The 27,625-nt window shown below is 41.7% G+C and overlaps 2 protein-coding genes across 2 annotated transcripts in view; one reads left to right on the top strand and one right to left on the bottom strand.

The window, feature by feature from the left end:
• Positions 1 to 27,625, top strand: part of sid1 (secreted immunoglobulin domain 1) — a 39,551-nt gene that overhangs the window by 8,026 nt on the left and 3,900 nt on the right. The gene's annotated exons all lie outside the window — the stretch shown is intronic.
• On the bottom strand, positions 209 to 19,369 carry si:ch211-1a19.3. Its single transcript, XM_012882689.3, has 5 exons — positions 18,866 to 19,369; positions 9,969 to 10,065; positions 2,703 to 2,856; positions 2,473 to 2,624; positions 209 to 698 (listed from the first exon to the last, which is right to left on the bottom strand). Coding segments are annotated over exons 1-5 (732 nt in total). The 5' UTR covers positions 19,193 to 19,369; the 3' UTR covers positions 209 to 696.

Here is a 27,625-nt window from a genome sequence, read left to right as displayed (position 1 = left end):
TTTTTACCAAAACTGCAAGTTTTTAAAAAACGTGTGCTCTCTGAACTCTTTGAAGGGGGCGGAGCTTGGTTCCTGGGTCTGTGTTGTGATTGGTTGGGAGGATGTAATGGCTGTAATATTAACTTACATGGCTAGAATGCAAAATAAAAGGAAAACTGTTATTCTATTGAACTTTTTATTGACCCATTTTTTCTGCCATCGATATACGTCTATCGATCGATATATATTGTTATTGAATTATCGTCCAGCCCTAATTTGGTATCATCTAAAAGTCCAGACTAGAGTTTCCTGCAGGGACAAAAAAAAAGGTTTTTAAGCAGTAATAGTTGCGGCATCAAAACAGAACACAGGAAGATTCAGTGGAAACGTAGCTGGCAGCAGGATAAATCCAGTCGCAGTCTCTCTCAGCCTGACTGAAGCCATAACAGGACAAATAAACGCTGGCGTGAAAAGATTCTGGCAGGTTCTGACGCTTCGATCCGAACACGGGCGCCGTGAAGCTCTGAGAGTCCAGCATGAAGCGTTGCAGACGTGAAGCTGAAAGCGAAAACGTAGAAGTCTGTATCCGAGCGTCCGTGGTGCGACGGCGTCTCCGTGGCGGAGACAGGAAGTTCGTACAGCAGTGGTGTTGGTCCAGGCTCCGCCTCCTCCGGGACCGCCGGGCTTGCTGTAACTTGACCCGCCTCCACACTGGACTCCTGGACAGAACCCAGATATATTAGGTTTCATTTCTGGTTACAGACTAGGGTTACAGCAGTGAGGGCCCTACGTTAGCAGATAGGCTTTGATTTGTTTGGGACACCGTGGTGCCGCCAATGAATCCTGGATTAAATCATCTCTAAGGTTGACACTGAGTTGCCACGAATGGGCAACTTCTTCCAACGACCCAGGGACGGTTCGCTGGTGATCTGTGGACGTTGGAAAGTCACCAGGCCAAAGGGAAGAAGGCTTTAAGGTGATTAAAACGTTTCGGAGCCTTCCCAGGACTTTGGACCACAGATCCTGGGGGTAGTTTTCAGAAAGCAGAAACAGAAGCTAACTAACTGGGACGAACCCCGAGGGGCTAAAGACGAGCAGAACGAGTCGACATACGTTTGGATTCTTCCTCCAGTTAACAGAAACATTAAAGGAAAAGCCTGGAAATGCTCACATTCTATGAATATAGCAATTAAAGCTGTTAAAGCCTATGAAATATATATTAATATTTAGCTTTTATCATTTTTTTTTATAAAAGTATATAATCAGAATTATTAAAAAAAGTAAAAAAACAAAGCAACTGGACTTGTTTTCCGTAGTTGAAGACGTTTCGCTTCCTCTCCAGGAAGCTTTCTCAATTCAAAAAGTCTGGAGTAATGTGCAGTAACATTACTTCACATTAGTCCATTGTTACTCCAGTTGCTTTGTTTTTTTTTTTACTTTTTTTGGAATGACCATGACCTGGATGACTGAGAATCTTCACCAGTATATAATCAGAAGGCAAATTAAAAAGATTGAGGGTTAAATGAGCGCAGTAAGAATATTCAGCCAGCAGATGGCGCTGTGACTCCTGCTTTAATCCTTTTTTCCCCACACAAAAACCTGACATTGCTCTTATATTAATAAAGTAGGGCTGAACAATTAATCGCAATTTCAATATAATCGCAATTTTAAAGAACGGAATTTTCAAATCGCAGAGGTCTGCAATTTTTGGCTATGTAACAATTAATGGATCAGACACGTCCTTTTGCTGTTATTAAAATGTTTAAAGTGGGTTTGGCTCCACATGGAAGGGAAGAGAGTTGCAGCAGTGAGATAATCTAATTTTATTATTTGTTTTAGAGTTTATATTTTCATACTGTTTTTCACAGAAACTTTCAGGAATCTCACCATAGCATTAAGTACGATGAAACTGATTAATACATAGATTTGTTTGTTGGTTTCACAAGGATTGATGTCCAATTCAACAAGCTATTCTCTTGAATAATAATATTCAGATACAGAATATTATTATTCATTTATTTAATTTAATAAAAACTGTTAAATTACTTGTTTTAAATTGTCCTTGTTTACAAACATCTTTACCTACAGGCCATTTTTGTTGCTTGTTGTTAATGCAGAGAAAAGTCAAAATTAAAGTGCAATTATGGTTGAAATATATCACAGTATAGATTTTTGACAAAATCGTACAGCCCTAATATGTTTAAAAAGACATGATAAATTATTGCATAATTGAAAATAAATAATTGCATTAAATCGCAATATTAAGATAAAAAATAGCAATTAGATTATTTTCCAAAATCGAAAAAAACATCAAATACAGTGTTTACTTGTTCACTTTTTGTCAACTTAAGTTTCACGTTTTTAAAAAATATGACGTGATTTTAAATTTGCTCCGTGTTCATTTAGATCCTGAGAAGAGAGGAAGTTGGGAGTGATTTATTTATTTATGTTTCAGTCCTGTGAGCGATTATCTGAGGCGCCGTTGGTACTCACAGGTTAGCAGATGCAGAGCGGCACTGAGGAGTAGCGTCAGCGCAGGGATGCCAGCGAGCGGAGCTGCAGCATCTTTGGGAGGCGCTGACTCAGAGGAGCTGGCTTGGTTTTTCTCCTGAGGAGCTGCTGATTCAGCAGCTTTACACTTCTGACTGTTGAAACACAAACAGAAACCCGGTCAGAGTGGGCGCCTCGATCAGCCGCCGGCTGGACCAGCTGACCGGACTCACAGCTGTTTCTCCAGGTACTGCTCCCTGGACTCGCAGCCTTTGGTCTGACTCTGAGCCGCCAACATCTGGCTGTCAGCCGCCGCCTTCAGGCTGAAACACGTCTGGGTCTGATGGGCAGCCTGGGTCAGGTTCAGCTGCAGGGCCTCCACTCGCTCTGAGGGTGCACAGAGAAGGAGCGGTCAGTAGGAGCATGAATACAGGCGTGTTAGGAGGTGAAAGAGTGGACAGAACGTGGATTAAAACCCTCTCTGGTTAGCGGCTGCTGTCAGATCAGTGCTGCAGAGGCCTAAGTTCTCTAAGTTCTTTCTTTTCACATTTAATCATTCAGTTGTGGTCTATATAATTCCTCTAATTTATCCCCACAGCCACTTTTTTCCACCTGTTCTGAGGTGCGTCTGGGAGCAGCTCGTTTTGGTGCTGTCTCTTTAACTCTAAAGGAGCCACTTCACACCCCCAGAGCGTTTCACTCCACCCCTTTCGGCCATTTTTGTAGTCGTTGGGGGACGGTGTAGTGAGAATCTGAACATTTCCACTCACACCAATCAATAGCTTCTATCGACCTGAGCGGCCTTCTTTAGCAGTTCTGCAGCAAATACAGTGACCTAATAGTAAAAAAAAACTAATAGATCTTTAAAAGTGTGACCCAAACAGAATATAAAAAAATCTATGCTGCTTCTGGATAGCCTAAATTCAAAGACTCCAAGGTGGATTTTGCCTGATACTGTCCCTTTAAATGAAGCACAGTTTGAAATGGACCATACACTGGACAATACACTGAAAAATGGAACTAAAAATGAGTAAAATTTACTTGAAATCAGTGTATCTGTCTTCGATTTGAGCAGCAAGTTTAAATTAAATGCCAATAGAATAATATTTTTGCACTTAAAACAGGAAATAATCTCCGTCGTCTTATTTCAAGTGCAGTATAACTAATAATCTTATTTTAGGAGTCAAAATACTCATATTATTTACCTGCTCAAATAAAGAACAAACTTATTTCAAGAAATTTTTACTTATTTTAGTTCCATTTTTGCAGTGTACCACTGCCGAAAAGAAATAAAAGACTTTGGAAAATTTATTTACGGAGAAAAAAAAAAGTTACAGTCACACCGCTGCGACTTTTCACACCGCTGACCCTGCAAGTCTTAGATGCCGACAAATGGTGGTGGAAAAATGTCAAATGAATATATTATTATCAGGCCCCTGCAGAAAATAGGAGCGACAGCTGCAATTAAGTCTTTGGATCATAGAAAGTACTCCTAGATCAGTTCCTCGTGCTCTTTTTCTGTGTCGGCTCTGCCTCCTCAAATCCCCGGTGGGTGACCACAGTTTTCCTCTCCACTGTGGCCGCATGCTTGCTTTGTGTGACGGATTGCTTGATAACTAGGAACAACTTTGAATCTTGTATTGAACTACATGTTTCTATCTTCTTGCCTTGCCTTTAGATGTGTTGCAAATCAGTTGAGCCACTTTGACAGTTTGAAATAAACCACGAAGAACTGAATAAATACTGATATTTAGCTTATTACGGAAATATTATTTACATCCAGTTCTATTTTTATTGTGGCATGTATAAATATTGTATCATATGTGGTAAGTAAACAGGTGAAAGCCAGTATTAAAGTGCCATTTGAAGACAAAATCTTTGCAAAGCGCAGTGCAGAAAACAGTAGAAATATCTTAAAATGAACTGCTGATAAAAAAAACATAAAATAAAAATTAAATATTCAACAAAAAATGGTTTAAATAACATTTCTGAATGTTGCCACTTTAGCTGCTCTTATGTATTAATTTGGTGATGTTTAATGCTAATGTATGTTGTAAATTGGTTATTTACATGAGGCATATGTAAACATGTTTATATTCTAAATTATACATAAATTAAAAATAAATGAAATCAGGCTTTGAGACGGATCCCAAATGCTCGAGGGTCCAGTAGCAACAGATTGCAGTAATTCAGGACGCACCAGTATGGAAATTTGGGCCGATATCCATATCTGATATTAATATTGTTGTTATGTCTGATATTTACAGATATTATCTAAATTATTTATACTTCCCTACCCTTTAACACCATGAAAAACGACCACACCACTGACATTACTTACAAAATCCTTCAGTGCACCACTAAGAGTCATAAGGCCAAGCCCCGCCCCTCCAGAAACACACACAGCACCAAAATGGAAATAAACAAATTTAGTTTCAGTCCAGCATGTTAAAAACAACTGATATCAACCAATGATGGCGATATATTGAGCATTCCTATCAGTAATAATTATTTTTATGGATAAAATATCTCATTGGTTCTTTAGATGTCAGGTAGAAACCTGGATTAGGCTGTTTTTGTTGGGATGTGTCAGACGGATTAACATGCAGGAGGAAGAAAACCAGCGTCTGGATTACATGCAGCTGCCAGCGTTGACCTTCCTTCACGTGAATTTAAAATGTGTTTCTGTAAACACATCGTCCTCCTGCTGCCTTTTCAGCGCAGCCTGATTGTTGACGCAGAGTTATCCAACACAGCAACTGTAACCAACTGATCCTGGGTCTGTTTCCACGGCCCCGCGGCTCCTGCAGCTCCGCTTTACTTATAAGGCTTTTTTTACACCAGTTATGTCAGGAATGATGCGTCCTGCCAGGGCTCATGTTTTCAACGCTTTGCCTTGTTTTTGTGGAGATTCTGGATCCGTTCCAGACGCCGTGAGATCACCAAGTTCCTGCGTTCTGACGGGCCGATCTGGTTCTGGAGGTGGACCGTGCGTTCTGTTGTTATTCTGGGTGTTACGGTATTATTCTGACTTTTACACCCTGTGTGGATGTTTCTGCCTCATGCAGATGCGTGTTTGTGTCCAGGTGACTCGTTTCTTCCAGGCCGACCCGTTCACATAAAGCAGAGATTAATTTCTGTTAAAGCGCCGAACACAAAGCCTCTTTCATATCTCCTCTATACAGGAATTTATCACTTCCCTCCGAACACTGCAGGCAGGAAAACACCCTTATTAACGTTCGTCCACACTTCCCAGAAACTCCTGCGCTGCTGCCGGGCGACCTTGGTCATACAGGAAAAAATAATCACGTTTTAAATTTCCTCCAGCAGCACAGAAACGTCTCCTTTCTCAACGTCGTCTAAGGAGAACTTTTATCTACACGTTTTTCTTTTTAACCAAAAGCAAATATGAATGAAAAGTCTCCAACATAACCAAGCACTGACAACAATAGATGTTCTGCACCCTAACGCACATTCAGGGAAAACAACAGCTGCTAAAGTGAAAATGTTTCTGAACGTTTCTTTAGCGTCGCGCAACAAAGAAAACATACTTTTTCGTCATATGTTACATTTTTCTACTTTTTTACTATTCTGTGCTGCCTTCACTGACCATCGGAGATCCCAGACTAAAACCAGAGTCTGCCGTTTGGACTGGAACTCCTCCAATGAGACGGCAGCCTGATAAATTAAAAGATGCAGGTCAAATCCTAATTAGAGACAGAACGCTGCCACCTGTTGGTGTAAATCTGTCTCCAAATCTCGGCTTTCTATCTCCCAGTGCAAGAAGGGGATTTTGTATATCTGCCATTGGACCTGGCAGTCTGTCAGAACCTTCCATGAGGACATGAAGAAGAATAATCAGGGTTCCCACAGGTCCTTGCAATCCTTGAAAGTTTGTGAATCTGAAAAAATAAATTCAAGGCTCTTGAAAGTTCTTGAATTTTTTTGTGGGGTTGAAAGTTCACACGGATGACGACTCGTGTCATTATTTTACTATCACACGATCTTTTAAAATTATGTTGATTCCGCAGACTTTTAATTTGCAAAAGTACGTTCGCTCTTCTTCGTTAGTTGCTAGGCTACGGTTTAGGCCTACGTGCGTCCAATAGGTTACATTCACGCAGTGTTGCCAACTCAGCGACTTTGACTCTAAAAAGTTGCTAAATATAGCGACAAAGTCAAAAACTAGCTTAATCAAAGATGAAAGTAAGTGAAACAAATTCATATAATTCTGAACATCTCAATGCTGCACTTTTTTCCATAAAAATCCATGAAGCGGTAGGCTGATGTACATCTTATATGTAATGTAGTATGGCATAGCCATGTACTGTGGATATAAATGTAGGCTATGAATTTGATCAATATCAATGTAGGCTATAAATTAAGTCCACTTTCTTGCATTGCTTCTGACCCAACAACTTCTATGCCGTTTAGTCTTTTATTGAATTTGCATTGTATTAAAATATGATAACCTATTCAGCGGTCACAGTAGGTAAATGCCGCCACGTGTGGTCCTTGAATTTGAGGAAATTGGTCCTGGAAAGTCATTGAAAGGTCCTTGAATTTGATGTTCACCAAGGTGTGGGAACCCTGAATAATACAGAAGAGCAACGGCTGGATTTCTCTCCACAGCTTCTTACTTTCTCAAACCAACACTAAATATGAAAACCCGATTCAAAACGCACAACGTTGTGCGATAAAACAACCGTCTGGCCTTAAAAACGTTTGATCGGCATTCCAAGACTCAGATCTCCACTTATTTGCACACATTATCCTCCTGACCACTAAAACCAGATAAATATTGTTCTGTGGAACCTTTTGAGCACAGCGAAGCGGCTGCTGAAGGTTCACAGATTCAATGCATCCAAGATCTGAGCACAAGAGGCGTATTTATATATATATATTAAATGTACATGTATTGGTATTAGACCGCAGTGACGAGCAGAGTCAGGTCATGCGGCTCAGATGAAACCAGAAGCTGCGTCTTGAACCTGAGGGAGCAGAAGGAGGGGAGAGCTGGGTAGCTCAGCTACATGAAAGCCCAGTTTGGATCCTGGGACATGTGGCACCGTGGTGTTGGGCCGCTCCCTCTGAGGCCTTAGCAAGTTCCTGTGACGCTGACTTCATCGCAGGGAAACCCACATTCCACGGCGCTGACCTGGGAACAGCTTCCCGGTCTGCAGGCGGCGGGTTTAAACCTGCAGGGACAACGACTCCAAGTCCTCCTCTTCTTCAAGGTTGGATCGCTGAAGAAACCAAAGCCAAACCGTCCCTACGTCTATAGACCTTCCCGGTTCTCCTGGAGGATCGGCAGACTTCAGTGGATGATCCTGCAGAAAGTTCTGGCTCTTCTGCAGGATTGAGATGAACTCCCCGGCCAACCTCTAAAGTTTGGATTCAGGATCTCCTGAGCAGAGGTGAGTAGACGGACCCGTCTAAGTGAAGCTTAGTGCGTTGTTGTCCATCTCTTCATCCGACCGCTACGTCAGCGTCTCCACGTGAGGCAGAAATGTGTTAGCTGACCACCTAACGCTGACCAGGGTGCATTCTGGGAGTGTCTGTGCACGTTATGGCTGGACGGCCACAGAAGGAGGGTTGAAGTCAACCCACCACTGTTACACGTCTGAGCCGCTGGTGTGAAGAGTATGGTTGGAGAGACCAGCCTCAGTCCAGTGCTCGTCTTTTCCTGAAGTCAACACACATTGGTCCGTCTGTAGGTCGCAGGTGTTTCGTGTAAAATCCAACAGAGGCATCAATTTTACATCCCACCATGAGTTTCTCCCTTTAAACCAGGGGTGTCAAACATACGGCCCGCGGGCCGGTTCCGCCGAACAATTTAGTCCGGCCCGGCGGCTAAATGCATTATCATTATCAAAAAAAAATTAAAAAATTAATTTTTTTTACTTTTTTTTTCAGTGTCCTGTCTAGCAATGTGGCAATAAGAATTGTTGTCTTATTGCCAAAAAGAGCTCATCAGATTTGACTTTCACAAGTGGAGCAGTACTGCTTTTGCCATAGTGCTCCTCTTGATTTATGAATGTGAATAGTTTTATTATGATTCATGCGGGGAATATCTGAAATGATATGGACACTACAATGGGAAAGTAGGAGAGGAAAGGAAGAACAAGAAGAAAAAAAGAAAAGGTGAAAGAAAGAGGAGATAAAAAGAAGAGAATGATAAAACAATTATTGAAAAAAAACATGTACTTCGTTTAATTAAAAATCTGCAGTTCCTATATTGTCCACTTGGGGCACTGTGTTCTAATCAGCAGATGGTAGCGCTGAGCTTCAGATGTGGAAAATTGATTTGAAATCATTTCTTAATTTTTATCTGTTTGATGTATTTTGTCATGTAGGACAGTGTTTTTAAGTTCCAAAAAATTTGAATAAATGTTTTGCAACATTGTATAATCACTGTGATCAGTTCTTATGCATAATGCACAAGTAAATGTTTAACTGAGTAAAAGTATTGTTAAAATTGCACATACTTTTCTTAAAAACGCTGAGGTTATTCATAATATATTGTGTAAAAGTGAAATACATTTAATATAAAAATCAACAACAAGTCCCCTTTTATTAGTTCTATTTAATTTTGCAATGAGGTTACTCGTGTGGCCCTCTTGAGATCAGATTAAGCTGAATGTGGCCCCTAAACCAAAATGAGTTTGACACCCCTGATTTAGACGGTAGATTGCTCTGTTCTGACCCAGCTGACTTCCTCTACGCTTCGTTCATGAAAGCTCACATCTATGCGGCCAGAGGATGGTGGTCTGGTTCTGGGGAAGCCGAGACTCCGTTCCTAACCCTGGGGAAATGTTCCACCCTCTTCCGACCCGGAACCGCGGCTTCACGCTTACAGAAGCCGAGGGTCGTCCTGGCCTCCAAGCGCTCCAGTGTTTGCTGAAGATCACGGCGTGGAGACACCAACAGAACCACAACATCGGCTCACAGTAAACGTTTAACGCCCAGGTTCCCCAACCAGACCGCCGCTTTTGGTCTCGTGTAAAAGAGAGAGCTAAATAATATTCCTCTAAATATGAACGCTAAATTAAAGTATTTAATGGAACGGATCAGGATTAAATCACTAAAGTTGGGCAGTAAACGACCAGTGAGCCTCTTTTCTGGATCGCTCCCTCATGTTTGCCGTCGTTAAACCCAAAACCTTTTTGGAGTTAGTGCGTTTCTCTGTAATCATCTTCCTTTTCCCTCACCAGATTTAGTTTTCTCACAGAAGTCGGACTGAAAGCGGGAACCAACAGAGCCTCTGATACTTCTACTTCCAGACGCACCGATCCATGTTTATGTTTCGTTTGTGTGACTCACGCAGAGGCTCGCTGCTAAACGCGCTCTTCTTTTAGGCCTCCCCGTCGGCTTGTATTTATTTACCCTGACTCACCAGCCGTCATGGCAACAAGTGGGGGGGGGGGTGCAGCTAAGAATACCACTGGAGAAAGTCTCCTTTCATGGCAGTGATGGAGTTTTTTCCTACAGCCTTTTACCTTCCTGCAGGCCGAGCTGCGCGGTGAGGTTCGCCTCCTTCTGCTGCAGCAGCCGGACGTCCTCCTGCATGGCGGTGACGTTCTCCGTCAGCTCCGCCTGAAGGGCCAAACAGACACACACGTTACAGGGAGCACGAAAAGAAGCCGTGTGGATGCGCTGCTCCGCGTTTAACAGCAGGAAAACTGGATGGAAATGATGTAAACAGGGTTTGTATTAAAGAGAGGGATCCTAAAAGGTCCAGAAAGGAACATTTTTGGACCGTGGGAGGAAGCCGGAGTACCCAGAGAGAACCCACACATGCACGGAGAGAACGTGCAAACTACACGCAGAAGGACTCCAGGCCAGGATTCGAACCCAGAACCTTCTTGCTGCAGTGCAGCCAGACAGCAGCATTCCTGCATTAAAATAGCATAAATGTTTTTTTTTTCCCCTCTTTGTTAAAGAGTTCCCGATCTGGGCAACACAGCGCGCTGCGTTTAGGAAACACACACAACGATGATGGGACGTGGCGCAGGCAGGAGGAAAACAGGAAGAAAAGAGGAGGAAAACAGGAAGAAAAGAGGAGGGAGGTTTCCTCCTTCCTGGATTCATCAGCAGGCAGAAACGGGCCAAGCCGTCAGCAGCAGCCGTCACGCTGCAGGAATCTGCAACAAGTACTGCAAATGATCGTGATCTACAAACACCTCAGCCGGGCTAAGTTCTCCCAAAACCCTGCAGGAGGTTGTGCTTTGGTTTGATGACGGCAAATGTTTTGGCCCACTGTTACAAAATACGTACATTTGGTCTAAAAGCAACTATCACGGTGAAGCACGGTAGTGGCAGCATGATGCTCTGGGGTTACTTTGCATCGGCCGAAGTTTCTGGTTTTTGTTTGTTTGTTTTTGCAAGTTGGATAAAATCTGATTAAATACCAAATACCAGTCAGTTCTGGACCAACAAGGCTAAATTAGACATTTTTAAACATCTTTGTTAAAATGCATCTTTAACAATGCTGTGATCTTTAGTACATATCCTGCTCAGATTATCTGGGAGAAGTTTAAACCAGCTGGTTCTCTGAAGTCTGATTATGGAACCATTTTTATTGCTTTGATTTTGTTTCTGGAAACTCAACATTGATGTATCTAAATTATAGATACATCTGAGGAGGAAAAGTGGATCATCCATTAATCACATGAAATGTCTGCGGTGGACTGCTGTACAGACCTTATGATCAGAAACTGAACTCTGAATTGGATCTCGTTCCTTTCATCAAGAATATTTATTTTACCGAACGCAGCAGTTGTAGCTGGACCAATGGAGTCTTAAAGGAACAGTCCAGACAAATGTCTTCCCCCATTAATAACAGAACCCGCCCAGACCGGGCTGATAACATTACTGACGCTGATAACAAAGCAGAACCGAGGAGTCCGGAGGGTCCGGTAACATCTGAAGTAGGTTCATGTTTCCATGTTAAAGATCGGTGCTAACGCAGATCTTTAACATGGAAACATTTAACACAGCGTTTAAAAGACTGTGGAGATTTGAGAGTTCTGCTGCCGGTTCTTTAACCGTTCTGCATGAAAACGCAGCAAAGGACCAGTCTGGATTTCCACAGCCAGTTCAGAGCAGCATCTGTGCTTTAAGAAAAACATCCGATCCACTAAATGTTCCGTTGTCCTTCTGGGTCGCAGCGAACAGAAACAGTCGGTTTAACGCTGATTTTTGCCTCCTTCCGACAAACTTTAAAATCTTAATTATCCACTTTTGTGTGAACATTTCAGATTAATTTAGCTTTCTGTCAGATAAAGGGAGGAAACACTGTGAACGGGAAATGTTTTGTGTTTAAGTTCTTATTAAGGGTGAATGTGCACAACACTGCCCCTGCTTGTGCATTTATGGTATTCAGAAAATGCTCCAGTTGTAATCTGACTTTATTTATATTAAATCTCCATGTTTTCATAGTTTTTATCTTAATGTTGCTAAGCTCTGGGAGCAGGTTTTCCTCTCCACATCACTCTGACTGCACATAAGATACTGACAGCTCAGAGCTACTCCGTATGACCCCACTGTGGGGAAAAAAAACCTGAACTGAACCTTTAAAGTAACAGTAGCATTCTCCATCAAATGCACGGCAGTCTATATGAATAAAAATGGAAAAACAGTTCAATCTGCTTAGAAACGCTCTTTCAAAGTTTTTGCACTAAAATCCTGTGAAGGTGAGCCGATAACGCGCTTTAGGTTTGAACACTTCCACTGCACATTCTCACCTCATAAACAACCTGTTTGCATGTGGAAGAAAAAAAAAACACGCTTCAGCGCCTTCGTGCATCTGGTTATTGGAGAAACTGAGCAGGAAGTGAGGCGAAGGAAGCTGCACTCGTCTGACAACAGTAGCTGTTCAAAAAGCCGCAGGTGAAGCTCTTCCTGCCGACTCACACGTCTCAGCTTTAAGGAACGCTCTGATCCAGATTCTCACTGATAATATTCAATGTTTCGACTGAATGTGTCTGTTTAGATGACCTTATGTGGAGCACAGTGACCTGACCGACTGGGCAAAGGGAGGTTAAAACATGCAGCTCAGTTTGGTTAGCTGCTGATTATTAAAAACACGAAGCAAAGAGCGAGTCCTTTTCTTCTGCAGATCCCATGGCGGCTTCAAATATCTCACCCGGTCTAAATATTTGGCAGCTGAGAGCGCAGAGAGGCAGAGAGGGAGGACGCCGGGTCACATGTCTCCTCGGCAGGCCTCTGGGCCCAGATAGCAGCGAAGCGTCTGATGAAACCATGAGCTGGAGGGATTTAAACGATACAACCCGGTTTGGTTGTGAGGACAGGAAGCAGAAAACTGACTCTGGTGTTTTTGGGACTTTCCTGATGAGAATGAATGCTTTGCTTTTTCCCCCTCAGGGGAAATGGATGCGCTGATCAGGAAAATCAAACAACTAGATTTTTGATTGAAAACATTTTTTATTAGTTTAAGATAAAGATGCGCTCATATCCTTTGAGTCTAACGCTCACAATCAGGAAGTTTTTATCTGTCATCCTGCTGCTGCTTTAGTTTCACACCCAAAGTACAGCATATTTTTATTTATTATTTTAATTTTCTGTGCCCTGCCTGGTCTAAGTGCTTCTTTCAATCAACCTAAGCTTATTTTTTGGTTAATCTTCTATTCCAGCCCAGGTTTTGGTTCACTGCTCCTTTTTTCCCACAGGAGTGGAAAACCCATAAATAAATGCATCAGGATGTGCAGCTCCACCCACAGCAGGGACTTTACAGCGCTTTGGAAATCTAAATAATGATTAAAAACTGTCAAAATGTTAATAATTGGAAAATGCTCATTATTGCAACCACTGAGCTATATAATACACTGGAGTGCTGATTTTGCCGAAAAACTGAAGTCATTGGCCGCCATCTTGCTACTCCCTACTCTCCCAGAATCCCACAGGATTTGGTTGCAACAACAAGCAGTTTTCTGGCTGAGTGAAAACGTTTCACAGGTAATTCTACAGTCAGTGGATGTACTAACACTATCAACTACTAGGAAATTAGGTGCTGCAATATTTTACATGTTATTCATATTAAATATATATATATATATATGAACATATAAGTATGTGTATATGTAGATATGTAGATAGATGTATACTTATATGTAAATAAATGTTTTTGTATATTGTTATTTATATATTTATAAATGTTATATATATATATTTAAATAGATAAAATGCAAAATATTTCAACACATGACTTTTTCAGTACTTGATATTTTTAGAACATAACATAAAAGTAAATGGCATTTGACATTTTAAAAGTTTTAAGCTCCCCTGAACATGAGAAAATCCTCGTTATTTGATGCTGTAGCGCACATATTCCCTAGTTACTGGGGGGAAATAGGGAGTACCAATATGGCGGCTGGTGGCTTCACAGCAACTCGTTCTAACAGCGGGCGATTAGCACTCCAGTGTATTATATAGCTCAGTGGTTGCAACACGCAGGCCTCTTTGGGCCATTAAAGAAGCCACTAAAGTTTGAGTTTATTATGTTTTCTACAGATTTGACCCCAGAATGCTCAGTTTAGAGTGATGTCCCACCTAACAGGTACTTTGTAAGAAAGTGACCAGAACCTAAAACCTAAGACCAGTTTGTTGAAGCTTTGGCTACAGCAGCGGCCGTCAGCTGTTTATGAAAACGGGATTTGGACCCACTCTGCTTTGCCGAATTGTTTAAATTCAGCCACACAGGAGGGTTTATGAGCTTCAGCGGGTTATTTAGGGAGCGCTACAGAGTCTGGACTGCTGCTGCATGAACCAAGAACACTGGACAAACCTTCCATGTCAAGATATACTGGCAGAGAGCAGAACCCATGGTCCCATCTGCCGTGGAGCCGCCCCAGGCCATCACACCACCACCACCGTGTCCCACTGGGTTAGTTTACCTTCCAAAACGTTTCTGTTTTGTCTGAGCAGACCACAAAATGTTTTCTTAAAAGTCTTGGAGGTCCGGGACGGTATTTCTTTAGGTTATCTTTGACAATTTTAGACATTTATGTGTCAAGATGGCAAGAGGAGACAGAATCTGTACTTTTCCACGGTACCAGAACTCTTCTGGAGCATTTTTAGGCGTCTCCTGCTGGGACACCGGAGATCCGATGAGGACCAGGACGTCTTACAGGCCTGAAAGGAGTTTCACAAGCTCCCCGTTTGACTTCTGCACCGAGAAAAACCAAGCGTTACTCAACCGTGTTTTCATTAATTTAATATTTTCTGTTTCGAAAACATGTGCTGGCAGGATCCGCGGTAAGCAAGGCTGGCAGCGGCGCTTGAGGTTTTCTAAATCCTGAAATATTTGACTGGATTAGTAAGAAGGGGAAAAAGTAAGGAAGCAGCGAGGCAGGAATGGAGCAGAGGTGAAGAAAGGGAGGAAGAGGAGGAGGAGGAGTGAGTCACGACGAACCACAAAAGCAGGAGGCAAGCGCTCACTTTTTCCAGCCGGCTCTTCAGAGAATATGGAGCTGGAAAAGCGACTGAACGGTGGGACTGCAGGGAGGGGAAACCTCTCAGAGGGGGGGGGAGAGGGGAGTCCCGCTCCAGCTCTGAGACACGCAGAAAGCTGCTGAATCCACTTTCTGTTCCTGCAGACCTGATTTATGCTTATCCGCTCCAAACGCTGCTTCAACAGCCGAATAGTTTTGGTTTTACCAGCGAAGTTGGGAAAAGAGATGCGCTGGCAGCAGCTCGCTCGTTAAATTGAAACCATCGGTCTCATATTTAGCTGAAGGCTTCGTTTGAACGTTGATTTGTTGACTGTCGCACAAATCAGCACAGAGACGGTTCATCACGCTTTCAAGCTAAAGCTTTGGATTTAAAACCAAACATATTCCAAACCAAACCTTAACAAGAGGAAAAACATCAAGGTGAATTAAAATAAAAAAGTTTGTTCTGCCTAATATTAGTCAGAACCGCTTCCAGGACCGTGGAAACGATGAACAGTAAATAGTGAGTACACCCTTTGTCAGGGATTCACTCATCAGGACTTAATTAAACTGAAGCGAAGCACAAATACAAACCCGTGTGTGAAAAACTAAGTACGCCCCATGGTCTGGTAGCTCGTAGAGACATTTCCCAGCAAAGGCTACCTCATGTCTGACTTTCATGTGGATGGTAAATGGGTTAGGGTTCTGGTTTGGGTCATGTGGTTCTGGAAAAAGTTTGTCTCCAACATTGCTTTTGTTCATGGAGGTTTGCAGACATTTGGTTCTGAACAGGATTCTGAAGGTCCCACCTCAGCACTTCAACCAGGTTAAGGTCTGGACTCTACTTTGGTCAGCCTGGAAAATCTAAGCCCCACTGCTATATTATTATTATTATTATTATTATATGAAATGTTTTCCTCTTTTGAATAATCTTTCTCTTTGCAGAATGATAGAATAGTCTGGGAAGGAGCTTTTACTGCTTCCCAGACTGACAGGCGGCCAAAATACATTCTAGAAGGTTATGGTCCTTATAGGCGTTCAGAGGTGATTAGTAACTAGTTACATTTACATTTGAGTAAAATTTTTTACTGTGCTGTGCTTTTATTTGAGCAATATTGTTTTGAAGAATCACTACTCTTGCCTGAGTACGATCTCTGGCTACTCTGCTCACCTTAAATTAGTTCACTTGAATAAAGAACAAGTTCGTTTTAACCAAAAACACACCAGATTAAGTGGCCCAAGTGATTAAGTGAAAATACAGTAAACAGTATACTTAGTCAGTGTCAATTTGTTTGTATAATTTTCTTAATTTCAGTCTTTAAAACACCAGTATTTGCATTTTAATTAATATATTTGTTTGTCTGGTTATATAATTTCCAAACTATCAAACCAGCCGTTGTGATCAGTTGCTCAGTCCTTGAGCGACTATTTTGTTCCACAACAATCTTTTTGGAGGACCACATATTGTTTTAGCTTGAGCAAAATATATTTTAGTAGGACTAGTACTACTCTGAATGCCCATTAGCTGACTTAATTAAGATTATTAAATAAGGTAGACATATAGTACGTGGATGTAAAAAGGCTGTTTTGATGATTTAGGTTGCTCTGTTGGTTGTTTGCTGTTGAAATATCAAGTTTCTGTTTCTGCAACTACTGTGGTCTAATGAGCAATATGAACATTTGACGTTTAGTTATTGTATTTCCATGGTACCAGTTTTATTTTATTCTATCTTTTATAGCTCAAGACTAATTTCCCTTACAGGTATGTTATAGTATGATCTCCTCTGAAGTACAATATTTGGCTGGTTGTCCCACATGCCATCGCTCTGACGCGCTCACGCAACGCCAGTATGCGTCCTCGTTTCTTGTTATGGTGGATTCCTTTTTCCTCAGAAGTCGGAAACTCATGAGTCACAGATTACGTCATCTCTGCCTTTTTGCGTTCTAGTTTCCCTCCGTCGGACAGTAGGAAAGCCCATGGAAGCTTGCAGTGTTGTTAAAACAATGACAATAATGCTGAAACATCTCGTGTGATGAACACTGAAAGATCGCAGCTGTACGACTGACTAAATGTTACAAACAGTCACAGCATGAGGTTTTACTCAATGTTGCTGCAAGTAGTAGCCATCATGAATGCTAATGTCAGGTACCTTCTAGTGTTTATGTATCCGGTTAGCTTAGCAGTTAGCTTAGCGGTTAGCTTAGCGGTTAGCTTCGGTGTTAGCCGTTCATTGTAGCTCCGCTGCTCTCACCGTAGACTTTGAACATGGCTGAGAGTCACAAGAAGCGAACCGCGTTCATGTTTATGAGAAGAATAGGAAGGCCTTAGTGGAAATAAATAAGACCAGATTTGATTTGGGAGATTTTTTTTTTTTCGTTATCCCCCTGAAGAGCGGAGGAGCAGGTCAGACGGTGTTACGCATGCACAGTTATTGAAAAATGGACTTGGGGAAACTTCCAGAAAAATCGCCAACTCTAGCTTTGACATGAGATTCAAACTATTTTAGAACATAGTAAAGACCAGATCATTTTTATTTTTGTCTACTTATACAGAAAACCACATAGTACCCTGGTATTTTATTTTTTACGTTGACATCATTTCTGAATCATAAACACCCCGCAAAGTCTCTAAAAACAGACTATGAAGTTATCTCTGGGGGTAGATGGTGCGAGACAAAACATTCTTATAATATCTGCGCCTCATTAAGCTAATTCTCAGTCATAATCAGGAACTTGTCTTTATCTCAGTCATCATGCTGCTGCTTTAATTTCACACCTAAAGGACATGTTTGTGTTTTATTTGTAACTTTAAACATCTGAGTCCTGTCTAGTTTAAGCTCTTAGTGCTAGTTTCAGTCAGATTAGAATCTTATTTTTACCGTGTTTGGGAGTTTTGCAAGCAAAACCACAATTTGTGCCACGCATGTATCCGGAGGAAATCAGTTCACTGTGAATAGATCAACCTGCAGCTGAAAAAAAAAAAAACTACAACACTTAGAAGTTGATTATTTATCTAAGAAGAGAAGAAAGAAATACTTTGTATGCATACCAATGGGGAATCCAATGCAATTTAATTTTAAATGATATGCAATGAAAATACCCCCATCACTTTAAATATCTGTTAGGGAAATATTTGGAAGAGAAAGATAAACAGAAAAGAAGTTAAGGGTTCGTCAGTGCTGGTCGTACACAGCAGGCAGCTAAAAAGTTCAAGCCAATAGCCCTTATGTAGGTCTTTAATTGTGCATTTTTTGTGTAGTTATATCTCTATTTTTAATGTAACCCTCAACATCAAGAGCATCTGAATCATACAGGCCGGGCATTGCTACTATAATGGGTCATTTTCAGTGTTTTGTATGAAGATGTTTGTGTAGCTTCTTAGATTATGTTGGAGAAACACTACTTATGAAAACGTTGATTCAAAACATAGATATAAGAAGCTAATCTGTACCTGTTTATCTATCTCTTCCTGTTTGCATGCGTAAAAGAAAGTTTGGAGCTCCAGAATTAGCTAAAACCCACGGATACACAGCCTCCTAAACTCTGCCCAGATGCTAAACCTGAATAATAAGCAGGCAACGTCTGAGTCAAACTGTAAAAGACTTTTTAGAACGAGTTTCTGCTCAAGATTGTTTTGAAAGATTACGAGAGAGTGTCACTGCTGGGAGGGAAAAGAAAGAGAAATGAAACCTAGCTGAAGACTCGAAGGTCACAGTGTTGTAAACGTAGTCTACAAAGCTGTAGATGTAAACAGTTTCAGATAACACATTCTTGTTTTTAGAGAATGAAAGCCATCCCTTTCAGACCACAGGACTTCATATTTTCAGTCTTGGCATCAGATCCTGACTTCTCTTGAGAGAACCAGAATATTTCCCCTTTTATCCAGCTCTGAAAGTTATTATTTTTTTCAGTTTTTGATGGACTGGAGTAAATCCAGGACTTACGTTTTGTTGTCGGCACTCATCCAGCGTGGCGTTGGTGGCGTTAAGGCGTCCCAGCATCAGCAGGATCTCCCCCCTCAGCCGGTCCTGCTCCTCCCTCGCCTCCAACACCTGCTCCTCCAGGGCCACCTTGTCCTTATTGAACACCACCTTGGCCCCCTCCAGCTTCTCCGTCAGCTCCCGCAGCTCTGCGCGGCACTGGGCCGAGCCCTTGAAGTCCGGAGACGTGGCCCATACCACGATGATGATGATGGAGGCGATGGACCAGATGGACAGCAGCCCGATCACCACTTTCTGGACCTTGCTGGAGCGTTTGGAGGGGGCTGCCATGAGTGCAGACCAAAGACAGGAGGTGGAGAAGATGAGGATCGGCGACTGCTCTCTGTGAGCCCCTCAGGTTAAACTGAGCCAGAGTTTCCCTTCAGAGGAGGCAGGGACAGGACAGGGAGGAGCTCCTTCACCGGGGGACAGGAGGAAAACGCCTCCCCCATTCAGCGCCACACCCCAAACCTCACCCTCTTCCTCCCCCTGAATGTTATCAAGCCCAGAGAGGACGCAGCTATCGAGCGCGAGCCGTTATGTACAGTTTGGTGTGTGTGTGTGTTTGTGTGTGTGTGTGTTTCTGACGCTTTCTGTTTCTGTTTCCTGGCCTTTTTGGGCCGTGAACCTGCATGAACTCAGCAACCGAGAACACATTCCAGAAGCAGAAATGAAACTCAGAGACGAACAGAAACACTGAGAGCCGGCGCTGCTGCAGCTCTCAGTGTTTCCTGAACCTCAGCCAGCTCCTGGCACGCCACTGGCGACCGCACGGTTCCACACCAGCTTCAGCTACTGAGGTGGGGCTTTGCTACCTCCTGGAGACGGCCAAGCAGCATCCCCTGGAAACGTGGCTCACTTGTTCCAGGACTCCGGGGGCCCCTCTCCCCCCACCGACTGCCACACCCAGCATGGACGGAGATCCCCCAGAAAGCAGCCCAACAGACTCGCACAGATTCTGGTTCTCTGACGGTTTCACAATGTTTTCCGATCTGTGGAAATTAGCTAAACTGAAGAGTGAAAGGGCTGTTTCATGCACAACGTGATGTAATCCTGCTGCAGACGGCTTCCGTTCGTTAGACAAACACAAACTGCAGAGATTGAATAAAGAAACGAATGATAATGGCAATCATCAGGAAAACGGTTTGCTCGGTTCATCACTTTTCAGGCCACAACCAGGGAATTTAAAACAAATAAAAAATGTTTCTCCTGTCCAAACAGGACGTTCTGTGTGTTCCGGTGAGGTCAAAGGTCAACTGTAGTGTTTCACTAGGAAGAGCAAACAATAAAAGAGTGCAGCTCTTAGCGGGTCATGGTTCAGAAAATGCAGTAAGGCAGCATGTCTTTATACTCATTAACTTATGATTTCTGCAATCTAACGGGATCGTTTTATGTTTTATGTCAAACTATTTTCATTTAACGTTTTTCAGTTAATGTCCACAGCAGAGAAACGGGGAAATAATTACAAAGGGTTTAACAATCTCCTGCTGACGTGAACGGCAATCACTTCACAGAAAACACCAAAAACTATCAGAGGGATCCGTCCTCTTCTTTCCCAGAGACCCTTCTAAGCTGAAGTCCACTGACAGGATCCTGGCGGATGTTCCTGGGGGGGTGTTGTAGGATGAAGCGTATTCCCAGGTCCACCGGTTTGCCCTGTAAGCAAATCGCCGGGGGTCCAGAACCATCTGAAGGAGCTGTGATCTCCTTCAGATGGTTCAACACCAGTTGCTCAAAGACTTTCCTGACCATACAACCCTCTCCTGACCATGCATCAGTCACATTGTGTCGGGGGGGCTCCTGTAGTCCAAACTAATGTCAGGTCATCTGCTGAGAAGCCATTTTTCCATTTATTCTATTTCATTTCGGGTTTTTTTTGTAGTAATAGTAATATCATCTTTATTGTCATTAAATCATACATTACAACGAAATTTATTCTCTGCTTTTAATCGATCACCCTTGGGAAGCATTCTGGGGTTAAGGGTCTTGCTCAGGGACCCAGAGTGCCGGCGCTGGGGATCGAACCGGGTACTTGCATCCTTCTCTGAGTGCAAACGCGCTGCTCTAACCAGTAGGCCAACACTCCCCAAAGATGTAGCATCTCACTCTATCTTGTTGTAGCTGCCTTGACCTCCTGTGTCAGCTCCACACGGCTCTTCCTTGGTGCGACGCAGCCTTCTCAAATACAAAGGTTTATTGTTGTTTTATGTGCAGAAGGTCTTGGTCTGCAAGCTCATGTCCTCACAAAACATGCATGTACATCAGAATCAGAACAGATTAGGGTTTGCTTACAGGTAGGCCAACTACACTAGCGGTGTCAGACTGTCAGCGAGCAAACAGTCAAGCCTGGATGGGTTAAAACAGATGCGGCTGTGGCTGGTGGATGACGCGTTTAACTTCAAATCAGGATTTGCTCAGACAAAGAGTCTCGGGTCAGTCTGTTGGTTACAGCGAATGCTTCTGACTCTGGTACTGCTAGCCTCCCCCACGACTGGACCTTTGTGCTTTATCTTTAAGGGGTAACATGATTCACTGAAGACATTGGAATAAATAAAGTGGAATTAAATATGTAAATGGACAAACTATTTAATATCCTAAACTATTTAGGACATCCCATATTTATTTTATCTGTCAGCGTTAAACATCGAAGGCACTGGCAGGGCCAAAATTAACTAATCTATTTCTCCACGACGCTCTGCAAGCTGTGGACCGTGTAAAATAATGAAACAAATACTAGAATGACTCCTGGGTTGGAACCCTGGCCTGGGTGTTTCTGCATGAAGTGTGCCTTCCTGCTGGATATTTCCTCCCATAGTCTAAAGACACGCATGTTACATTAAGTTGTTCCTTTTGCCCATAGGTGTGAGGAATGTCAAACTCATTTCTATACAGGGCCACTTTGGCATCATGAAGTCATTAAAAGGGCCGGTTACACTTGTATAGATGAAACTTTTGATTTCAAAATTTTATTCCAGTTCACATAGAAATATAAAAGATTTCACAGTAACATAAAAGTAGCAACATAGGCCCAGTTTATCTAAAAAAAAAACTTGATATTGGGGTGAGTTACACTTTAAACTCATCATTTTGCATCACCTTTTCTCTTTTTGGACATTTCTGGGTTGTTTTAATGTGTGGTGGGAAAACTGACATCTAGTGGCAGGATGCTGTTACTACACAGTTAAAAAAAATCAACATTCCTCGCAGGAGGCACAGTTTTATAACCTGACTCCGCCAGATAGATTTGCTTCGCATATCCATCTGGAAACCTTCCGTTGAAGTAATTTTGGGAAGGGGCGAAAATACTGGTTAGCTGATTGGCCTATGTTGGTGATAGACGGGCCAAATGAACCAATCAGATCAACGAAGCATATGACGTACTCGTCAACATGCTTCGTCGTCGCTCTGTTACGAGCGACGACGAAAACACAACCACAAGCCAAGCTACTCTTGCTGCTGCAGGTAAAGGCTCGTTAGCTCAGCAGAGAAATACTCTGTAATTCCGATAAAACTTGCTCGATAGCCACGCTAACACTAGTTTCCTTCGGCTGAAGCCGCCATGTTCTTTAGACTGAACTGTCGCGCTTCTCGTTGCGTCACACCTCAACCCGCCTCAAAGCCAACGCTGATTGGACGTTCGTTTGGTGAACGGCTCCAAATTTTCTTTAACGGAGAGTAGCCAGACTGATCTGCGAGTGAAACCTTGAAAGCTCGCGAGATCAGGATGGTCTCACGAGGCTAACAGTTTTAGCCACTTTATACAATTTAAAATGAGATATGCCTCTACTTTATGACTTGATATCCTTTTTTGGCATTTGAGGGCCGGATAAATGGCCTTGACGTGCCGGTTTCGGCCCGCGGGCCTTGAGTTTGACACACGTGGTGTAAATGGGTGTTTGTCCTGTTTTCTTCTGTATTGCCCTTTGAAGCACTTACTACCTGTCCAAGGTAGCAATGGATAGGTGGATGTTTTTATTTTAAACAAAGTTCTTAACTGTGAATTAATTCATTAGTCTGTTTGATTACGTCCAGTGTATACTGAAATTATGACATCTTAGAAATAATAAAAGCTGTACTATATGCAACCACCCTGCAATCCCTTTTGAAACAGTTTTTTAAGCGAAACTGGAACGTATAACACAGAAGGTGAAATAACCCGTTTTCTTTAATTCGTCCACTTTTTTATGTTATTTTTTTTAACTGTCATTGGGCAAGAGGCGAAGTACACCCTGCATAGGTCGTCAGTCCATCAAGGACAGTTTAGAGAAGCAAAAATGCTTCTTTGGACCGTGGGAGGAAGGAATATGATGCTGTTCAGTCCAGATCGTTCTGTCAGGCAGCAAGTTGAACCATTACACTGCAGCACAGAACTGTTTAATTATGTTATACTGGGTGATATTAATGATGGAAAATGAGCTTGATAGACTTTTTCTTTATTTAACAGAGCATCTATATGGAAGTTTTATTTTCTAATTGGCTGTTTTGTTTTTGTGTTCAGGCGGGGACCAATTAAAATCCATAATTTGAGGTATGAGTAGTTAATCCAGCACAATGTGACTCTGTGACAGTTCAGATGATTTGTTTTACTGAAGAATGCAACATGTCAGCGTTGCGACATGTTTGTAGGGAGCAGTTTGAGGCTCAGATGATTTATCTTTGCTGGGACAGTCTGCTTCTTCAACAAATTCACTGATTTGAAACAGTTTGGGCTGTAGACTGACTGCTGGGGCCACAGCGCCCCCCTGAGGCTGGGCTGTACATTGCTTTAAAAAAAGGTAAGAGTTTAGACTTTTTGTGGTGAAACTGCTAACAAATGCAGTGTAAATAAATCTTTGTAGGCTCTTTGCAAAGTTGTTGAACCCCATAATGCATTTTATTGTTTATTTTTATGATGCTCTTTTTCTCCTCTGTTTCACTTTCTTTCGGATTAGGGTCAGAGGCCATGTTTTTATTTATTGTTGTCATCTTAAAGCTCATTTTGGGATTTTGTGTTTCTTCCTTGTGTTAGCTCTGTTAGATACAGTTTTCATTACTTATTGTGAAATGCACACCGAAACAGTCTTTAAACAAGTTGAAAGATGCAATATTTAAGTGTAAATGTTCTTTACTTCAGTAGTTTTCATTATATCAAATGCGAGCAAAAGAAAGAGAAAATGTTCTTTGGACATTATTTATTTATTTCACACCAATTGCACCGCAGTTGCTTTTGTTTTATGTTTTCTTCAGTGTGCTGTGTTGCCTTCACTGTGTGCTGTGAGATATTTTAGGGGTCGTACGAGACTTAAAGTCCAGTCCACTTCTCATTGGGTGCTGCAGGAGAAGCCTAGGAGTAGGAGAAAGGTTTGCACAGACTTTTACTGTCCCTTACTGAGCTCCTCTGAAGTTTTCAGGCCTTGTTCCTGGAATCTGCTGCAGCCACTCCTACGTTTAGGAGTCAAAGCCCCAAGTGCACCAATGACCTTCGCTCTTGTGTTTTTTTGCAGCTGCTCTACATCCTCTTTGAGCTCTTTAAATGTCAAACTTTGTGTGTTCCTGCTTTGTGTCCCAGTGCTGCTCTCTTTTTCTGCTTAGTCCACCTCAACAACATCTGTTTGGTTGGCCTGGTTTGTCGGTTTGGATCAGGAGGTGCCGGATCGAGGCATTTTCACCAGTAATGTATTCAACACTTTCAAACATGGGACACAACTTGTTTTTTGTTTTTTTGGGGGGGATTTCCATGTATGCTTTGCCTTCCAGCCTGTTGTGCTCAGCTTTGTTGTGCAGGACTGTTTCAGGAGCATCTTTGCACAGCCTGTTTATTGAGTAGTTGAGTTATATGTTGTGGTAGACAACGACTCTATAGTGTCTTTAGAATGGTAGTTGCTGTGCAATCAGCACTCTTCATCCTCCATTGTAGATCCACTCTTCTCAGCCTCTTTGGTCGTGGATGAGTTTGACTATTTGAGGCTGTGGACAGGTGTCTTTTAAAACACTAACGAGTTCAAAAAGGGTCCGTTAATACAGGTAACGAGTGGAGGACCGACGAGCTTCCTAAAGAAGTAGTTACAGGTCTGTGAGGGACAGACATCTTGCTTTTTTGCGGATGACCAAATATTTATTTTCCACCATAAGTTACCAATAAATGATTTAAAAATCCTACAACTTGATTTCCAGGATTTCGTTTCTCATTTTGTCTCATAGTTGAAAAGCACCAATGATGAAAATTGCAGACCTCTCTCATCTTTCTAAGTAGAACTTGCAGAATCAGTGGCTGACTAAATACTTTTTTGGCCCCACTGTAGTTTGTAAAATGAAACATGACCACAGCGTTCCAGTTTTCACCTTCAGCCTCAACAATATTTTCAGTTGCATAACTTTTAAAGCTACAAAAACAGAAAATTCCTCTTGAACTGACTGAAAATCTCAGGGATTTTCTCTGCTATCTATTAACAGCTCAAGCATTGTGCATTAAGCTACGTTTGGATAAATGTGGACATATCCAGATTCTGACCACTGACCAAGTCATTCAGAGTCAAATCAACAGCTGATTGACTCTAGTGGTGCAGTTTATTTAAAAGTTAGGATACTATAGTTATTTAATTTTCTTTGCTCATTGAGACTCATACAGATTAACTATCCAATGAGTGATATATTCATTTATTTATTTTTTTTGTGTCCTGTTGCAACGTTTCAGCTATGCCACAAGGGGAAGCTGGTTGCCCATGTGTGCCAGGGCAGCGTCGCTGTAGAAAATGATCTCTGGAAATAAGATCCTAATTGCTTGATTTTCTTTATTAAATCAAGTTTGCATCTGGATCTCCGCTCAGTCACTGACCTGAAAACCAATTTATTCAGTGTTGTGGCCATTTGATACATTTTGTGGATTGTAGGGTTAGGTTTTCTACCAATTTAGTTTTCTTCTTTGGGTAGTTAGAATATATTTAAGTTAGTTTAGAACCAAAATTTGTAATACATTTTTATATTTGGAATTGTTTAGATTATGTTGTTAATTGTTAGACCCTTCCATTAATTTGAGTGATTAAGAACACACCGGGTGCTTGGTGCAGAGCTATTGTTTGGTAAATGTCTGGTGTGTTGACGGGAGGTTTTGTAAATTATTTTTTGACCACTTTTAGAACTTCAAACAGCAAATTGAGGTTATTTTTCATTTTCAATAAGTTGCAAGACATTTTTTCGTCATTATTTTGTCTATATTTTTTCAAGAAATAAATCACATATTTTTACAAATCAATGAAGTCGGAAGTGCGTGCAAATCAAACCACCTGTTACCACCCACGGCCTATGATGGAATTTTGTTTTTTTGAAACATGGAAGGCCGCGACATTCAGAAAGGCTTAGCTCTGTGGGGGTTTATTCCAGATTTCTAACTTTTATTTATTCTGTTGTCTTTTTACTCTTTTCTTTTGTTGTTTTTATCTCTTTTTGAATATTTTTAATGATTTTATTGTAAAGCACACTGGCTGTCTGGTTGTTTGTTGTTAAGGACTCTATAAATAACTAAACGGTGTTAAATCTGGCGTCAGAATAGCCTGGTAGCGTTAATATGTTTGTTTGATCTTTGTTTGATCAGGCAGCAGGTTTGTGCGACCGGTTAATACCTGGAATTGCAAAAATGTCACAATTATGAGAAGAGCTAATTTTCATAAATGCATGGAGTTTATATCACTTCGTGATTTTTATTAATTATATTATAATTATTCAACGATATACTGATTTATGCACACCAAAGATGGTGAACATAGAGCATTGAGGCAGAGCCTGCTAGGGGGGGTCACACTGCCCCCTGCTGAGGAATCATACACACTACATGTTTAGAAATGTCCTTTGAGTTATTTTCAAGAAGTTCAGACGTCACCATTTGGTTTCACAACCCTTACTTTGTCTTTTCAGCAGTTTTGTACAATGGTTTTGGGCTTTAGGAGACAGCTTTACTAGTACCTAATTAAATAAGTGAATACAGTTCAGCTTTCTAACAGCAAGAATTCACTACAAGTTTTCATCTCAAGGCATTTTACAAGACAAACAGATCCAATTTCTATCCAAAAAAATTCAGTCGCTTACAGCCACTGACTGCAGCAATCCCTCATCCTGAACAAAAATATAACAAAATGGTTAATTGCATTGAGTCGTTAACATTAACGTGTTAACTGTAACACAATACCTCTTACTGGGCAAGCATGTGGTGACTGTGGAAAGTAATGACTCCCTTTAACAGGAAAAAAAACTTGATTAGAACCTGATTTAGAGAGATCTGAGTGTTTGTAAAGACAGAGCAAGAGCACGAAAACTGAAGCGTGGGTCCAGGAGTGACTTTTATGTCAGAAAAGTAAAGAGGCAAAGGAAGCAGTAACTCTTTTGTTGGCTTCATCTGGAAGAGAAACGCAGCTAAACAGATACGCTGTAAAATACATAGGATGAAAGATGGCATTTATAGTTAGTGGATGCAGTAACTCCTTCTCTGCCTTTGTCAAGGAGAGTGACGGGCTTAAATACAGAAATACATGGCCGACTATTTCATCTATAATTCTGTTTGACTTAAAGACCCAGCCTGGACCCAAGGTAGAACAAGCATTTTACATTTTCAGGTTAAAAACTGTAGCCTCAGCCTTCGAGGAGCCGACTGTCATCCATTTTGTCACAAAAAAGCTTCACATTTAAACTGGAAAACAGAAAACCCAAACCTCAAGCAGGACAATAAAATCAACGTTGGTATAAACACGTTAG

Source organism: Fundulus heteroclitus, chromosome 9 (assembly GCF_011125445.2).
Source record: "Fundulus heteroclitus isolate FHET01 chromosome 9, MU-UCD_Fhet_4.1, whole genome shotgun sequence".
NCBI lineage: Eukaryota > Metazoa > Chordata > Actinopteri > Cyprinodontiformes > Fundulidae > Fundulus > Fundulus heteroclitus.
The sequence above is the reverse complement of the archived record's forward strand: the minus strand, read 5'-3'. Positions and strand labels throughout refer to the sequence as shown.

Excerpts from the sequence above, each read along its gene's own strand:
- si:ch211-1a19.3 (XM_012882689.3), bottom strand. The coding sequence starts at position 19,192 with ATGGCAGCCCCCTCCAAACGCTCCAGCAAGGTCCAGAAAGTGGTGATC. Across the intron at positions 10,066-18,865 it reads ATGAGTGCCGACAACAAAAC|GCGGAGCTGACGGAGAACGT; the intron begins GTAAGTCCTGGA and ends TTGGCCCTTCAG. Across the intron at positions 2,625-2,702 it reads CAGTACCTGGAGAAACAGCT|TCAGAAGTGTAAAGCTGCTG; the intron begins GTGAGTCCGGTC and ends GTGTTTCAACAG.